Source organism: Neovison vison, chromosome 1, assembly GCF_020171115.1.
Source record: "Neovison vison isolate M4711 chromosome 1, ASM_NN_V1, whole genome shotgun sequence".
Lineage (NCBI taxonomy): Eukaryota > Metazoa > Chordata > Mammalia > Carnivora > Mustelidae > Neogale > Neogale vison.
In genome coordinates, this window is record NC_058091.1 from 30,684,690 (window position 1) to 30,703,493 (window position 18,804).

At 35.5% G+C, this 18,804-nt stretch overlaps 1 protein-coding gene across 1 annotated transcript in view; it reads left to right on the forward strand.

Annotated features, from left to right (window-relative positions):
• Positions 1–18,804, forward strand: part of ASCC3 (activating signal cointegrator 1 complex subunit 3) — a 343,681-nt gene that overhangs the window by 309,851 nt on the left and 15,026 nt on the right. Inside the window, exon 37 of the mRNA XM_044245000.1 lies at positions 6,054–6,278. Coding sequence (XP_044100935.1) covers positions 6,054–6,278 — 225 coding nt within the window. The remainder of the gene's footprint in view (positions 1–6,053; positions 6,279–18,804) is intronic.

Sequence of the window (18,804 nt, forward strand, 5' to 3'; positions counted from 1 at the left end):
GATCAAAAGCATGTGTCAAATTTAATAATGAATAATACACTGCTTATCAAAAGCATATATTAAATAATAAATTCTGTGCAAGCGTTCTAGCTTGTGTTCTCTAATAAGAGTCAGTGTCCCTTTTTGCAATCCACATTTGAACCTTATCAGTCATACTTCTTTATCTAAAAAACAGATTTTTTTTTTTACTTTCTTTCAGTCTAGTCTTAAACTCCTCAAAGATACCTTACTGCCCCACTGTCATTTGAACCTCCTCTTCCTTATACTTGTCCAGTTGTCATTTTACATTATCTGTGGTCAATTTTGATTAAGATCAGTCTCCCTCACTGGACTATAAAGCTTTGTGAAAGTAGGTGGTCATGCCCCTGGCTTTATTTACCATTGTATACCCAGTTATAATGTATGCTGAATAGAATTGGGTAAACAAATGACTCAGCATATGAAGATCATGTCCATTGTGGCAATATATTATTTACTTTAGTAAAAATGAAAGTGTATAGTTTTTTGCAAAGAAATTGAAGAATCCTGAGTTTTGAAAGATTGCTTCATACATTGAGAAAATGCAGCACCTGGGTGGCTCAGTTGGTTAAGCATCTCCCTTCAGCTGAGGTCATGATCACAGGGTCCTGGGATCAAGTCCCGCATCTGGCTCCTTGCTCAGTAGGGAGCCTGCTGCTCCTTCTCCTTCTGCTGTTTCCCTCACTTGTCTCTCCTGCCCCCCTCTCTCTCTGCATCAAATAAATAAATAAAATCTTTTAAACAAAATAGAAAAGGTATCCTTGAATTTTTTTCATTAGGTCACTGTCTTTGGGTAGTCTACAGTAAAGATCCGATGGTCCCCTTATTAGACTTAGAAAGATCTCTCTTCTGCACGACATTTTTTCCAGCCTAAAATGTACTCAGCTGTTAGCAGACTCATGTGATACTGATACTGCTGGCAGTGAGCAAATTCACAATCCTACTGAAGCAGAGGATTAAAGCAATAAATCGGGTAATTCAAACAGAATTGCCATGGTTTGGAGAACAGTGGAATCACGTCTTACATGGAGTTTAGATTCTAAAGAAAGCAAATATAACAAAAAACACTAGTGATCAAATTTTCCTGAAAATGACCCCAAAAGTACAATAAGCATGACTGTAAGTAGTCAGTTCTATTTAGATATACTACTCCTCAGTGATTTCAACGCCACTACTTTTTTCCTTTAGCATTGGGGCAGATCATTGTTTCTTTAGTTTAGCACCAAATGAAGGAGTTGGTTTCATTAGAAGTCATGCTTTATGAAGGTGTGTATTATGTGCTTCTTCGGATGCTGGAACCACGGAATACAGAAAGATGTTCACACTTACAGAGGTATTTGAGGCTGGGAAATGCCCAGTTTATATTGTTATTAATTGGTCAGTCTCCCTCTGCCTGTCTCTCCCTGTTTCTCTCTCCCTCCCTACCTCTGTGTGTGTGCTGGGGGTTGGTGGGTAAAGTGTATAATCAAATTTGAATAAGATTGTACTGAGGGGAGTAGATTACTTAGATAATACTATAGTTAGTGCTTTTAGGCCAAATTCTTACTTTCCATGTAATTTTTTTTAATTGAACTTTTCATATAATTTGTAAGCCTTATCCTGTTCTTACCTATCCAAAGCCTAGAGAGCGAATTCAGTTTGCAGTATTAAAATAACTATTTGATTTTCTTTTGCTAGAAGATCAGAAGTTGTATTTAATGAACAGTAGAAAGAAATCTAAATATGAATAAAATGTTAGACCATGAAACGGGTTTAAAGCTTATTTCTCTCCCTCCACCTCCACCAACTATCCAGATTATTGCCCTCTCTTTAAGTGTATTTTGCATGCTTGACAGAAAGCTCCAACTCAGAGTGTTCCCAACTTCTCTGCTATTAATAGCATCTTGATTCTCTTCATCCCTGAGGCTTAAGCCTCAGACCCCTCCTTATCTGTTTTATAGATCTGCTCATACTATTTTCTCTGCATGGAATGCAAGGAATCTCTCTCCCTCTGTCCTCTTCTACAAATTGTTCTAAGCCTAGAACGAACACTGTCTTTTTTGGAAAACTTTCCAGCACACCCAATTCACTCCAGTGCTCTTCCCTAAATAATTATATCTTATTCTACACTTTAAGTATTTATATAAATTTTTGCCCAATATAATTTTAATTTCCTTGAAGGAAAAGGTCACATTTTAGATTTCTGAACCATCTTCGTTCTTACCTGCTGTTCATTTTTTCTTAAACATTTGGCAAGCCTGGAATAGGTGGACAGTCACTGATAGGGATTTGGATGGAGCTCAGATACTACACTGAGATGGATCAGCCATTACATGATGATGCTTCGGTCCTAAAATTCACCTGAAATCAAAAATAATAGAACTGTCTCGTACAACTGGTCCTTCTTTAGCAGATGACTTCAGAGAGAACAGACAGGAAAGAACTGAAATGACATATGAAAGGAAAACCAACATGACACATACGGGCAAAAAATGATTAATTGCTAATATGTCAACATACATATCTTTACACAAAGCAGTCAAAAGGTGAAGATAACATTTAAAATAATGTAGAATAGCTGTAATATTTTTGACTAATGCAGAACAAAATAAGGTGAAACATAATTTTAAAATATTTATCTAGTTCAGTTAAACAGAATATTTCCGCTTTTCATTTAAAATATTTTTTTCAGGGGCGCCTGGGTGGCTCAGTGGGTTAAGCCCCTGCCTTCGGCTCAGGTCATGATCTCAGGGTACTGGGATCAAGCCCCGCATCAGGCTCTCTGCTCAGCGGGGAGCCTGCTTCCCCCTCTCTCTGCCTGCCTCTCTGCCTACTTGTGATCTCTGTCTGTCAAATAAATAAATAAAATCTTTTTAAAAAAATAAATAAAATATTTTTCAGCATACTATATTGAATCAATTGAAATTATTTTAAGACCTATTTTTTTAGTCTTTTGAACTCATGATTTTCCTTCCCACTCTAGGGTTTTTGTGTATATACTGTTCCTAGAACACTTCATTTCTCTCTTCATCTAGTTAATATCTGCTGATCTCTGTATCTTATCTGCCTTTTTCTTCAGGAATCCTTTATGACCTTCCTAACTCAGTCAAATTCCTTGGCTAGATTCTATCGTGCTTCTGTATGTTTCTTCTTCATAGCACTTGTCACCTTATTAAATTTGCATTTATTTACATGATCGGTTGAGTAATGTATGTCTTTCTCATAAAGCAGATAATCAACAAATATTTGTTTAAATGAATTTATTCCATTTGGTTTTTGAAATAAGAAATTTACCTATTAATACAGTCTGAATTTTCATCATAAAGGTGTAATTATGTTTTTAGTAGTCTTGTAGTATACCGAACATACAGTAAAGGCACCTGTTTCTGAAATTGTAGGTCAAGCAAGGAAAGATGAAAATATATATATAGGTATAGAATACTCTAATTGTTTCATATAATTGAATTCCAAATTATGCAGTCTTCAGGGATTCCATCACACAGTTTTATTTCCTAGGCAGGAATTCTGTACCTGTCAAAAGCAAGTCAAAAGTTACCGCATTCCCCTCTATGAGCTTTAACTCCCTCCCCTTCCACCCTGACCTCTACCTAGACAACCACCAATCTGCTTTCTGTCTCTGTAGATTAGTTTGCAAATCCTTGGGGTATGTACTCTGTTTTTGGTCTGATTTCTTTCATCATAATTATTCTGAGATTCATCCATATTTTGGTATCAATAGTTCATTCTTTTTATTGCTGAGTAAAATTCCATTGCATGGATCCATTGTATGGATGAATGGGTAAAATTTATCCCTTCATTTGTTGATGGACGTTTAGGTTTTTTCCTCTTTTTTTTTTTTTGTTTGTTTGTTTTGCTATATAAGTAAAGCTGCTGTGAACTACTGTGTACGATTTTTGTATGAACATATGCTCTTTTTTCTCTTAGGTAAATCACTAGGAACATGGTAGTTATATGTTTAAATTTTAAGAAAATATGAAACTGTTTACCTAAGCAATTTAAACGTTTTAAATTCCTGCCAACTGTGTAGGAAAAGTTTCAATTTTTCTCCATTCTTGCTAGTACTTGATATGTTAGTCATTTAAATTTTGGCCATTCTAATTTTTATTTTCCTGATAACTAATAATATTGCATATAGATACATAAATAGATACATAAAGTATCTATTAAAATCTTTCCTGTTTTTCACTGGGATGTTTGTATTCCCACTGAGTTTTGAGAGTTGATACATTCTGTATATAAGTCCTGTATTAGATCTATGCTTTGCAGATGTTTTCAGTCTATGGCCTATGTTTTAATTTTCTTTTTTTTTTTTTTAAATTTTCTTAATGTCTTTTTTTTTTAAGAACAGATATTTTTAATTTGATGCTCAATCTATCATTTTTTTTTAAAGATTATGCTTTAAGTTATCCTATCAAAGAAATATTTTCCTAACCCTAGGTAGCAGAATTGTCCTCCTGCTTTTCTTCTGGAAGTTTTATAGGTTTAGATTTTATGTTTAGGTCTATCATACATTTTGAGTGAACTTTTTATATACAGTATGAAGTAGAGATTGAACGGTTTCATTTGCTTTATTTTGGGGGGGTTTGTATGTAGATTCCCAATGATTCCACTACCATTTCTTGAAAAGACTACTCTTTCTCCACTGCTTTGCCTTTCACACTTTGTCAAAAATTTGTTGTCCATATAGGTATGTATTTATTTCTGGATCTATTCCATAGAACACTTTTTCTTATTAGATAAGCTTTATAATTAAAGTCTTGAAATCAGGTCTTGTTAACTCCCACTTTGTTACTTTTCAGAGCTCTTAAAGTTATCCTAGGTCCTTTACATTTCCGTAGTATTCTTTTTTTTTGGACAGAGAGGTAACAAGTAGGCAGAGAGGCAGGCAGAGAGAGAGGGGGAAGTAGGCTCCCTGCTGAGCAGAGAGCCCAATGCCGGGCTCGATCCCAGGATCCTGGGATCATGACCTGAGCTAAAGGCAGAGGCTTTAACCCACTGAGCCACCCAGGCACCCCTCCATATGAATTTTAGAATCAATTATCTTATGATTAGAATCATTATTTTCTTCTGTTAGCTATGACTCCCGATATTGGCCTGTGTCTCCAGTCTTTAGGGGCAGCAGTTTGCCCCATGTCCTCTCTTCTTCTATGGCTCCAAAAAGTGTTGTTGAACTTTCAATTTGTTCAGCTTTTTACTTGTTGTTAGGATAGAATGGTGACTTCCAAGCTCCTTACTCGTGGTACTGGAAACTCGATTTCAAATCATTTTATTTTAATCTAACTTACTACAATAAATTTTAAGTTAAGGATTCTTCTCTTCATCATTTTCCTACCTCACCAATCTTATCCTCCACCTCCCTGCCTCAGCCCTGCCATATCCTTCCCTTCATCCTATAGCTCTTAAATATCATTGTTTCCAAGAAATTTTCCCCGACTGTTTAAAATAAGTACGTCCCCAAACCCAATGTCCCTTCAGCACTCTGTACTTACCATATAATAAGATTCATTGTACTATGTAGAACTTGTCTGTCCCTGAGGAACTCTCAGTTTCTGGTTCATTGCTGTGGTCCCGGTGTTAAACATATTGTATGATGCCCAGCAGGTCCTCTGTTATTTTTGTGGATTATAAAAATAAGAAGAGCATTCATGCATTTCAGATATATTGCACATTACTAGCTTGTGCTTACATATTTTTTTCCATTTTATTTTATTGTATTTCTTTTCAGTGTTCCGGCATTCATTGTTTATGCACCACACCCAGTACTCCATGCAATACGTGCCCTCCTTAACAGCCACCACTGGACTCCTCCATCCCCCACCCCCCTCTCCTCCAAAATCCTCAGCTTGTGCTTACATATTAATAATAGTATTGAATAAAGCAAAATTCTAAGAGGGCATGATTAGTTACATTATGGTTTTTCTAAACTACGTCTTAAATGTCAGTAGTTCAGCTGAGAAGTATGTTAATTATACCTTTGATCCAACATTATTTTTTATATATACATATATATTTATATGTGTTTCTGTGTTTTCCAGGATGCAGAAGAATACACAGATTTGCCTGTAAGACATAATGAAGATCATATGAATAGTGAACTGGCAAAATGTCTTCCCTTTGAATCAAATCCTCATTCATTTGATAGCCCTCACACCAAAGCACATCTCCTGCTACAGGCACATCTCAGCAGAACCATGCTGCCCTGCCCAGACTACGACACGGACACCAAAACAGTCTTGGACCAAGCGCTCAGAGTATGTCAGGTATGAAAGTCTAAGAGCTATATTTTCTCCCATCATTTTTGCTTTTCTCCCCCGCCCCCGTATTAGGATAAAATATACTTGCATTTAAAATATTTTATCACTACATTGTTGAGAAAAATCTGATGAATCAAATCAAGAACTTTCAAAGGAAAAGGCAAATATAAATGCAGTAAGATTACAATTTCCGCTATCCATTAGGTGAAAATTGAAAATAAAATTCAATGCCAGCTACTTTTCTAAGTTCTGAGTGTATAGCAGTGAACAAGCAAAAGACTGCCTGCTCCGTCCAAAGAAACAAAATCTTGCTGGATGGAACTAGAGGGTATTATGCTGAGCAAAATAAGTCACTCAGAGAAAGACAGTTATCATACGACCTCTCCGATAGGAGGAATTTGAGAGGCAAGGCGGGGGGTCGTGGGGGTAGGGAGGGAAAAATGAAACAAGGTGGGATCGGGATGAAGACAAACCATAAGAGAGTCTTAATCTCAGGAAGCAAACTGGGGGTTGCTGCAGGATGGGAGGGGAGGGATAGGGTGGCTGGGTTATGGGCTTGAGGGAGGGATACGTGCTATGGCAAGTGCTGTGAGATGCGTAAGCCTGACGAATCACAGACCTGAACCCCGGGGACAAATAATACATTATATGTCAAAATTTAAAAAAAAAAAAAAAAAAGACTGCCTGCTGTTATGGGCTTTCACTTGAGATGGAAAAGACAATTAAAAATATAAGTCGGAGGGATAACTGTGATGGTTTTTTTGTTTTTTAAGTAATAAAGTATAATAAAGGAAATAGAAAGATGGAAAGTATTGTTCTGTGCTACTTTAAATGTGTTCCAGGTCTATCTTGCTTATAAGGTAACATTAAAGAAAGAATTGAGGGGCGCCTGGGTGGCTCAGTGGGTTAAAGCCTCTGCCTTTAGCTCAGGTCATGATCCCAGGATCCTGGGATCGAGCCCCATATTGGGCTCTCTGCTCAGCAGGGAGCCTGCTTCCCCCTCTCTCTCTGCCTGCCTTTCTGCCTACTTGGATCTCTGTCTGTCAAATAAATAAATAAAATCTTTTTAAAAAAAAAAAAAGAAAGAAAGAATTGAAAGAAGAGAGTGAGCCCTAGGATTATCTGAGGGAGTATACTCCAAAAACTAGGAAAGCTGGTTCCAAGTCTCTCATGCAGGAACTTACTTGGTGTCATCGAAGAAAAATAAAGGAGACCATTGTAAAGAAGATGGACAGGGCACTAGAAATGAAGTCAAAAAGAAGTGGATGTGGAGATTATTTTCTCAGAGAAAATGGGGTCAGGTCAAGGGAGGGAGTTTGTAAACCACTAAGGATTTTGGATTTTACTCTGAGATGGAAGCTGCTAGAGCAGTGATTCTGTTGGTTATATCTATGAATATGTACCATGTTAATTAAAACTGAAAAAGTCTCAAATATTTATTGTGTTATTTAAAACTAATAATAACGGACCCATTGTATGTTAATTGAAGTAACATGCTTTTTCAGGAAAAGTGACTATTTTCCAAGACAATAAAGAAAATTAATGAAGAGTATAGAATTATTTTACATTTTTGCAAATATCTTTAATATCTAGCTTAATAGAAGTCAGCAAGATTCATATATCTCCTTTTGGAATCAGTCTGTTACAGTATGATGTGTTATGAAAAAACGTATGAAGTATATGAAAAAAAGCCAGCCTCACAAGGACATGTAGTTTGAAAAGGGAAGAGTATTTTTATAGCCTTTTCAGGTAATTGTGGATGTTCTTTTTTGACACTACATGGAAATGACATGTGGTTTTTCTTGAAGATTAGTTGCAGTATGGAATCTGAAACCCTATCAATGAAACTTTTCATACCTTGAATGCTTTAGGGCTAGGCATGACGTGATGGTGGCTGGACCATATTGATAAGTGTGAGACTGGTTAGCATCGGCTGCTTTCCTGTATTTAGTTATTTAGTTATTTAGTTATTTTCAGAATTAACAGAATCTGCTAATGAATTGGAAAAGAGTTTTTAGGGAAAGTGAGGAGCGAGAGAAGTTTCTAGGGCTAGTCTCCTGAGCAAATGGAGGGATGGAGCTGCCATTTACTAAGAGGTGATTGGGAGAGGAGCAGTGTTGGGGAAGCGCTCCCAAGGGAGTGAGATAATGAGAGACTGAATTTTTCTGCATTCTACCTTTATTTGACATTTGGGTAATGAGAAACAATTTTAAAATTTTCCCCAAAACTTAGGGTATTTTTAAGGTAGAGAAAATAGATCTGGGTCTATGGAGGTACAGTATGGCATCATTTAAAAATTAAAGACTTGTAAAAAAACCTAAGTATCTTTCCATTTATAGAAAGCTGTAAAGTTTACAATTTCATTTGTAAATTCTGCATGTAAATAAAACATCTGTATCTATATGTACACATACATCTAGAGAGAAGGTGCTGAATAGTGTCCCCCAAAAGGTGAACAGTAACCATCTCTCTAGCAGGATTGTGGGTGGTTTTTAATTTCTTCTTTATGCTTTTCTAAAATGTTTAAATCTTTTAAAATTAGCTTCTAACGTTTTTATTATCATAAAAAATTAAATTATACCATTTAAAAGATAGGAATACTTCATAAAATAGAGTAAGTACAAACTTTCAGAAATTAAGGAGGTAAAGCTATACTAAACACAGATATTTTTTGACATCCTTTTGTAACCAACACATGGTTTTCCTCTCTAGGAAGACATGGACACACATACCCTGCAATTTCTTGGTCCATTCAATTATGAATGGACATTTGGGTGGCTTCCATGTCTTGCTATTGTAAATAATGGTGCTATAAACATAGGGGTACATGTGTCCTTTGAATTAATGTTTTTGTATTCTTTGGATAAATACTCAGTAGTGTGATTGCTGGATTATAGGGCAGTTCTATTTTTCACATTTTGAGGAACCTCCATACTGTTTTCCACAGTGATTCCATCAGTTTGCATTCCCACGTCAATGGTACAGAAGGGTTACTTTTTCTCCACAACTTCACCAACATCTGTTGTTCCTTGTGTTGTTGATTTTAGCCATTCTAAAGGTATAAGGTGGTATTGCATTGTAGTTTTTATTTGAATTTTCATGATGATAAGTGATAATGAGCATCTTTTTATGTGTTTCTTGGCCCTTTCTGTTTTATTTGAAAAAATGTCTCTTTGTGTCTTCTGCACATTTTAATTGGATTATTTGTTTTGGGGTATTGGTTTATATAAGTTCTTTATAAATTTTGGATACTAATCCTTTATCACATATGTCACTTGTAAATATCTTCTCTCATTCTGTAGATTGCCTTTTAGATTTATTGATTATGTCCTTCGCTGTACAGAAGCTTTTTACTTTTATACAGTAAAATTTTTTTTTTACTTTTTTACTTTTTTACTTTTTTACTTTTATACTTTTATAAGTTTATTTTTGCTTTTGCTTTTCTTTGCCTTGGGGAACCTATCTAGAAAAAAGTTATGGTCAATGTCAGAGAAGTTATTGGCTGTGCAGGAATTTTATGGTTTCAGGTTTTACATTTAGGCCTTTAATCCATTTTGAATTTATTTGTGTGTATGGTGTTAAGAAAATGGTCAAGTTTCATTTCTTTGCATATTGCTCTCAATGTTCCCCAGCACCATTTGTTGAAGTTACTGTCTTTTGCCCACTGGAAAATATTTCCTGCTCTGTGGAAAAAACCACCATTGCATTTAGTACTCATTTCTCCTTAGTCCCTTGACTTTCATGATCTTGGCCCTTTTCAAGAGTACTGACCAGTTATTTTATAGAACTGTTTCTCAATTTGGGTTTGCCTAATGTTTCTTCATAATTAGATTGAATATGTATATATAGTATACATTACTATATATAGTACTTACATTACTCCACTGTAGTTACTTCTTTGCCTTTTCTTTTACAATTAATGCATATTTTTTGCAGAGATGCTTTGAGATTTGAGATTATGCAAATATCCTATTTTTTATCATACTTTCCCACATTATTTTCTGCTCCATTGGTGAATTTTTTCTGGAGCAGTTATTGCTATTCTGATTTTCTGTTTCCACTTTCCCTGGAATTCTGGAAGGAAAAACTTGTTCTTCCCTATTTATATATTTTATTCACATATTTATTTATATAAGTATAGACTCATGAGTGTTTTATTCTATTGGGTAAAATCCTTTGCTATCATTTATTTTGCTGCTCAGATTGTCTCAGCATCCACCACTGGGGCCTCTCACACTGGTTTTATACAAACCCTTTGACATGCCCACATTATTATTTTAACATCACCTTGCAATCTTCTGTCTTGTATCCTTCCCTGCCCTAGCCCTGGAATCAGCAATGTTTCCAAAGAGCCCTGGTTCTTTTTATTAGAGAATAGTTTAGAGAACTCATCTGCTGGCTTGTTGACTCCATCACTCCTTGGGTATCTTTGCCTCTTAGGCCTACTCACTGGACAAAGCCAGGAAATGTAAGTGTGCATAGACAGACATCTATGCCATTTGCATATCTCCTTATCTCAGTACATATGTATCTGTGTGTGAAAACATTTGTATTTACAAAACCGTGAGTTCATTTCTAATACCACCAATTCCACTCCAGTACCAAAAAGTTCATTTCACTCTTTTTAAATTTATAACTCCTTTCTCTACCTGTGAAAAACCTGGCTCTCATTAATCAAAACATATTTACCATTTCCTCAATCATAGTATATTCCTGATGTCATTTTAGAGTCACTAACCCTTTTTCCTACAAAACCAAATTTACTAGCTAGAGTACTACAATAGTTTGTTTTGTTCTTTTTTGTCCGTGGAAGCTCAAAAAGCTCTTTTCCTTTGTACATTTATACATATACCTACTTGCTCTCTCACTTTTTTCTTTTGCAGTTTTATCATTATTTCATAAATGTCTTAACCTAATAATTTATAACATTAAATATTTTTAACACTAAATGTTTTTTTCAACATAATTTCTAAAGGCTGCATAGTTTATTTAATGACTCCCCTATAGTCAGACATTGTGGTGGAATTTTCTGTGTTATAAATTTTTAGTTATGATCATCTTAAATGTTGAGTTGACTTTTTGGCAGAAGTCAAAAGTTTTGTTGTAAAGAGATGGCAACCAGCTTTGTATCCTAAATCCTCTCATTCCTGCAATTTGTAAGACTGTGATAAAAATAAACAAGCCAGGAAGAGAAAAGAATATTAGGGTTGCCAATGGAAATTTTGGGGAGAAAATCAAGAGCTGATAAAATTTTCTTGGCTGATTGAGTTTTATAATTGTATCCTATTTTTCTCATTTGATAATGTGGATATTGTTGGCCTTAAAAAAGTATTGGTTCAAGCCATTTGCCAAGCTGCAGCCCTGCTGGCTGATTGAAAATTATACTACTGCCCTCATGGGACATGAGCCTGACCTTGTGTCTATGTGTGGGACTCAGTACCACCATCTCTTGCCATAAATCCAACTCTGCTCTTGTTTTAGTATAAGGTGCTAGGCAGTGGCTTAAAGTAAAAGGGTCTGAGTAAAAATAACACCTTACAAGAACAGGGCATTAGTTATTGTTTATAAATTAAACAACGATTTGAGGACTCAAGGAAATAGGTCTGTTCCTTGCTTTATCATACTCATTTACTCTAAAGCTTTTTTATGCCCCTTATTTTATAGAAACATACCATTTATATGAGCCATCATTTAGATTATGAAAATACTGTAGCCTTGACTACCCATGTCCTAGGGAATCTTTCACAGAAGAAAGGCATAGTTGTATAACCCTTTTCCCTGCCTGAAGTCAGAATATACTCTCCTTTCTTTTGTACCCATTTGAAATTATATATCAAGATCATTTGAGTCATTGTTTTTAGTTTGAGATATTTTTGTAATAGTTCCTTTTAATATGTCACTGTTACTAGTATTTCCTTTTCCATCCTACTGAACAAAAATACAAGTAAAAATTTCTGTGCATATCTCAGTTTTTTAAATCTGCTTTAAAAATTCTAATTTGTAAATTGAGTAATTACAGAATTGATTGTTCTTGCCATTCACCTTTGAAACCCTCTTCTTGATTGTGTTAACTGTAATATGTATCTGTAAAATGTTTTAAGTGAAATAACATACTTTCTGTGCTGGATGTACTAAAGGAAAACTTAATTTTTTTTTAGTTTTTATGAGACTATTACAAATAAGAAGTATCAAAAATTAAACTGGCTTGCGTAAATTTTCCAAATTTGACAGCAAAGCCAGAACTGCTGTCGTCTGGTGTTTTGATTATAGCTTTCTGCTGCTTTTTAAACAAGAGACAAAGAAATTGATGCTCAGAGAAGTTGAATAACTTTGTTAAGGGTGATTTGCCGAGGCAGTCCATACTGAAACCATTGGAATTACCAGGATTTTAAATCCTACTCTATTATCTCTGATCTTTTCTGAGAAAGGCTGTAAGTCTTTACATTAAAATCATCTTCATTTTTACTTAAAACTAAAATCTTTTAAATCATCTTCATTTAAATGAAAATTATCTAGGGGCGCCTGGGTGGCTCAGTGGGTTAAGCCGCTGCCTTCGGCTCAGGTCATGGTCTCAGGGTCCTGGGATCGAGTCCCGCATCGGGCTCTCTGCTCAGCAGGGAGCCTGCTTCCTCCTCTCTCTCTCTCTCTCTCCCTCTGCCTGCCTCTCTGCCTACTTGTGATCTCTCTCTGTCAAATAAATAAAATAAAATATTAAATAAATAAATAAATAAATAAATGAAAATTATCTAAATACAGTAGTGAGCCAGATAGCATAAGGGTATAGTCACTCCCACTACCTTCTGTTTGGTATTTATAGCAAAACTTCCCAGTAACTGAATGCTTTCAGGTGTTTCATGGAAAAAGGAAAATCAAGGCTGGAGGAGCTGACTCAGTGGGCTGAGAACCAGAGGGCTGTGTGCTTCGATGTGCGCTTCTGTGGTCAGGTTGCTGGGTTATCTAGGAAAGCTTCTTTAAGATGTAATAGAAGATGGACTAATGCTGCTGCAGCCTAAATTTAATAGATCAAAATATCTCTTTTTAATATTTATTTTAAAAGACTTTAGCATCAGTGCCTTTAAAGACTATAAGATGATTCTGTTATCTCGTGAAAGAACAAACACACACAGAGACATGTGATGGCAGGTTGATTAGAAAGGGATCTGGAGACCTTTGCTTCCAAATTTAAATTGGAATTTATGTATATAAATATCAGATTTGACCAGAATTATTTGGAGACTTGTACACTATCCCCACACCCCACACCAAAAAATCACGATATCATGATGGCCCATAAGGCAGACCGTCATTAACAATGATAGTGCTGAACGGTTTTTGAGAACTTCTCTTGTACCAGGCTCTGTTCTACTTGCTTGGCACTGCATTCGTTATACTAGCCTAATGAATAGTATAATTATCCTCATTTTACAGGTGAACGCTAAGTAATTTGTCCAAGATCACATCCAAAAGAAAGAGTTTTCAGCATAGGTTGGGTATATGTAATAAAGATCTATCTCACCAGGTTCCCTTTGTCCTATAAGGATGAATTTAAAAATTGTACTCATGGTCTAGTCAGAATTTGTTTTAAAATATGGGAACTTCACAGGAATTTCCACTTTTTTTTAAACCAAGAATTCCCACTAGACCATGAATATTTTTAATTCATCACTCCCTTTTAATATATAATCAAATCACCTCCTCCTTATTTATTCTTGTTCCCTTCAACAATCTATAGCTACTTTAATCAGTTTCTAAGAACAACCTGTTAATATGCTTGATATTTGTAATAGCTTTATTATATTACACTGCACTACACACTACAGTGTGTAGTAGATAGGCTGTTTGCCTTTTTTATATCAACTGCTTATGCTCTTTCTCAAGGTTTTTATATTATTTTAGATACACAAGTGAATTAATCATTTACTTCCTCATATTCTCCCCTAAAACTTCAAAAATTGAAATTAATGGAGGAAGGACCAGATTGCTGCTACAATTGCCAAGGGAAAGAGAAATACCAGCATAATTACAAAATAATCCTGTAATGTAGTATAGGCATACTAGAGCAACCTATACATAGATTTACTATTAAAACACACGTACACACATTTTATGTTTCTCTTTCATTCTTCCAAGTTTGCCTAGACTGCTTCCGTTAGGTTCTTGGCGTCTTTCACTGGTGAATCACCATCACCTAACGGGGTTCCCATGAAGGCAGTCTTTGTCCATCACACCGATTTTTTTTTTAAAAACTTCAAAACTTCTAGCAGCAATAGGCAATCTCAGCAATTCCTTGCCCCAAGATACAGAGCTACCAGCACCCCAAAAGATAGCAGACATCTCCTCTTTACTATTGAGGAAGAGTGTAAAGTTCTGTATTTTGTATATTCTGCATACCAAGCAAGGCACGTGTTTATATAGATTGAATTCTCATTCTATTGAACCTACTTTGGTAATAATCTAGGTGATTCAGTGCCTAAAAGCTGTGTTCTGGCAGGTAAGTTTCCATGGTTTTGTAAATTCTTGCATCTAATTTAAATATAAGAGCTGCCATTTCACATTATTTTCCTTAATGCCCAGGTCTTTGGAACTACTGTTTTCAGCCTTTCTTCCCTTGCACACAGGGAAACAATATGTAGCTCTTATGCCCCTCAAATTAATGTTAGTACGCTTTTTGTTCTTTTGGGTCTTTTTAGTACCAAAGCAGGGAGAACTTTTTTCTAATTGTGATATAATTGACATACAGTATTTTATTAGTTTCAGATGTACAAAACAGAGATTTGACATTCGTATACATTGCAGAATGATCACCACAATAGTCTAGTTACCATCTAACATGTTCTAATAGGCTTTATCTATTGTCATAAATGGTGTTAGTCAAAAATAAAGGGTAGGAAGTATATGAATTGAGTAGGTATTTATACTTCTCTTCAGTCAGAGAACCTTGGTAAATTTGCAAAAACTAAATTCTAAAAGTTTACTGGTGAAACTGTTGTTTAGCCCAAATTTCAAACAATAATTTGACGTCTTTGTAAACCATGTCTGATAAAGTGTGTTACATTTCAAATAATCTGTGTCATATTTTTCCTGTAACCCACAGCTATTCTGAAAACACATTGCATTTTCAATCTATGTTTAAGAGACTTGAACTGATAAACTTAAGATATGTATGTATGCACCTGTTGGAGTTAAGAACAAAAGAATAGGATAAGAGAGAAGGTGATGCAATGATATGAATATTTTTTTATTGACTTAATTTTTTTCAATGGAGAAGTACTCTGGGTCTGGCTGGGTCTGTATTTCCATTTGTAGTAGATTAAAAAGCATAGAAATATTTGATGATGCCAGTAGATAAAACTGCCATGGAGCAAGACTAATGTAACCTTTGAGGAGTATTTACCTATGGGTGCACTAAGCACATGCTCAGTGGCTCGTCAATGTATTGAAGAATGTCAGTGTCAATTAAGTGAACAAGTTTTAGAATCGTAGAGTCAAATACAGTTAGCAGAGAAAATAGGCCAGGTATTGCTCTGATTAACGAAAGAAGTACTTGGTCACATCCTTAACCCAATACTTACAAGAAATGTTTTGATATAGCAAATGGTAGATAAAATCTTCCATATATTCTTAGAATCCTTTCACACTTCTAAATGCTTATAATTAGACCAAATGAAAAGATTATCTTTAAGTGGACAGTACAGCACAATAGACTTCAGATCATTTTGAGAAAAAGATGGGTGGATTATAAGTAAATAATCTCTAGGCTTCCAAAATTGGATTATATGTATTTAGCAATCTGTAATCTAAAGAAGTTTAAAAAAATAATTAATTGCAGTAACTCAAGTCTTTAAAGGATTCTAAAATGAAAATTACACTTTAGAGTTTTAAATATTGGATATGTTTCAAGGAATATTAATACTATGAGCATATATTTGGAGGATTTTGCATCATCCAAAGTAGGCTGGAAACTTATCAATAACTATTTATAATCTCACTGACAAAGATGACTTGGACATAATTCTTGGCATGTAGTACATTTCAATATATCATGGTGAATGGAATGCATAAATATTTCACTTTTTCTTTCTAGTTCTTTATTAGGAGAGGATTAAAAGGGAGATTTATTATGTGTGGATTCTCACAGTGTTTTTGAGATTATCTGCCAAATCTGTATTGTCTACCAACAAATGTAGTCTGTTTATTATAAACATGAGTGTGACCTTATCAAATTCATGGAGACAGGGAAGTCTAATTCAGGCTGCTTTCCTGGCAAAACTACCAGGAGCTCAGATCTTACCATGGAAGCCTCATGAAGTTTTGTTAATGGATGACTATTTAAAAGCAAATAATTCTAAATGAACTTAATCCTGAATGACTATTTTTCCAAGTGCAGAGATCCACACTATGGTGCAGAATTACCATCCAGTTGAATCACTGTATTGTACATCTGAAACTAATATAACACCATATGTTAGCCATCCAAATGTTAGAATCAAAATAAAAACTTAATAAATATAAAATCAATATCCAATTGGTAGTTATTTTTTCATGTATCAAAGATACATTTTAATTCCTCAGTAGAACGCGGGAAACAACACTTAAAACAAGGTCCCATTCCCCCATCCCCAAAAAGCAACACAGAGCTGATGCGTGTAGTATTTCCAAAACTAACACAAATGTGTGTGGATTTTGAGGTCTTAAACAACTTTACTTATTCTTGTGGATTTATAGGCAATCTCCCCTCAAGGACTGTAATATAATTTGGAAGGCTGTTTCCCCCTGGGTGACTCTACCTGAAAGCTTTTATATGACAATTTGGTGATGGTTTATTGATGATGTGATGCTATTATGAAGGATCCTTCTACCCCCAGCTCCTCTCCTCATACCCACATAACAACCCTTTTCCCGGTTGGGGCTATAGGAAATGAGTAATGCTTAACCCATTTGTGTGATCAACTCACTTAAGCAGCTACTGTGAAATGTTAATCACAACTTTAATTTGTACTGCATTAGCATTTTGATTAACTTGTAGGCTTGCTAGCACACTTGAAGCGCTTTTACTCATAGTTACAGCTCGGAAATGACTTTTTGATTAATTAAGTTTGTTAGACAGCAGCTGAGCTTCCTGAATGCTAACCTTCTGGGGGTAAAAGTTCAGGAGAAAGTTACAGTGAACAACTGTTGCTATTGAAAAAGAGTCTTATAAATGTACTTATAGCATTTTAATTATTGACAAAATACTGTATCATTACTTGCAACTGACCTGAACCTTTAAAGAAGTATGCCTTTCTGTCAAGAAAGGCTTTTTTTTTTTTTTCTTCAGGTTTTCCCATCATTGTAAAACTTCTGGGAGCCCTTGAACCGCATAGTGCATTTTCTAGCAGATGTCTAACAACAAATGTTTTAACAAGCTGCTTTGGATGAATTTCCATAGTTTGTTTTTTTTTTAATAACCTTTATATTTTAGAACAGTTTTAGATTTACAGGAAAGTTGCAAAGATAGTTCAGAGAGGGCCTACTCCTCCCACAGGCAGTTTTCCTGTAATACAGCTTCTTACATTAATAAAGTACATTGTCCATGATCAATGTACCAATATTGATACATTATTATTAACAAAAGTCCATACTTAGACTTCTTCAGTGTACTTTTTTTTTCCAATTTATTTATTTTCAGAAAAACATTATTCATTATTTTTTCACCACACCCAGTGCTCCATGCAAGCCGTGCCCTCTATAATACCCACCACCTGGTACCCCCCACCTCCCACCCCCCCCCGCCACTTCAAACCCCTCAGACTGTTTTTCAGAGTCCATAGTCTCTCATGGTTCACCTCCCCTTCCAATTTACCCAAATTCCCTACTCCTCTCTAATGCCCCTTGTCCTCCATGCTATTTGTTATGCTCCACAAATAAGTGAAACCATATGATAATTGACTCTCTCTGCTTGACTTATTTCACTCAGCATAATCTCTTCCAGTCCCGTCCATGTTGCTACAAAAGTTGGGTATTCATCCTTTCTGATGGAGGCATAATACTCCATAGTGTATATGGACCACATCTTCCTTATCCATTCATCCGTTGAAGGGCACCTTCGTTCTTTCCATATAGTTTGGCGACTGTGGCCATTGCTGCTATAAACATTGGGGTACAGATGGCCCTTCTTTTCACGACATCTGTGTCTTTGGGATAAATACCCAGGAGTGCAATTGCAGGGTCATAGGGAAGCTCTATTTTTAATTTCTTGAGGAATCTCCACACTGTTCTCCAAAGAGGCTGCACCAACTTGCATTCCCACCAACAGTGTAAGAGGGTTCCCCTTTCTCCACATCCTCTCCAACACATGTTGTTTCCTGTTTTGTTAATTTTGGCCATTCTAACTGGTGTAAGGTGATATCTCAATGTGGTTTTAATTTGAATCTCCCTGAGGGCTAATGATGATGAGCATTTTTTCATGTGTCTGATAGCCATTTGTATGTCTTGATTGGAGAAGTGTCTGTTCATATCTTCTGCCCATTTTTTGATGTGTTCTTTAGTGTAC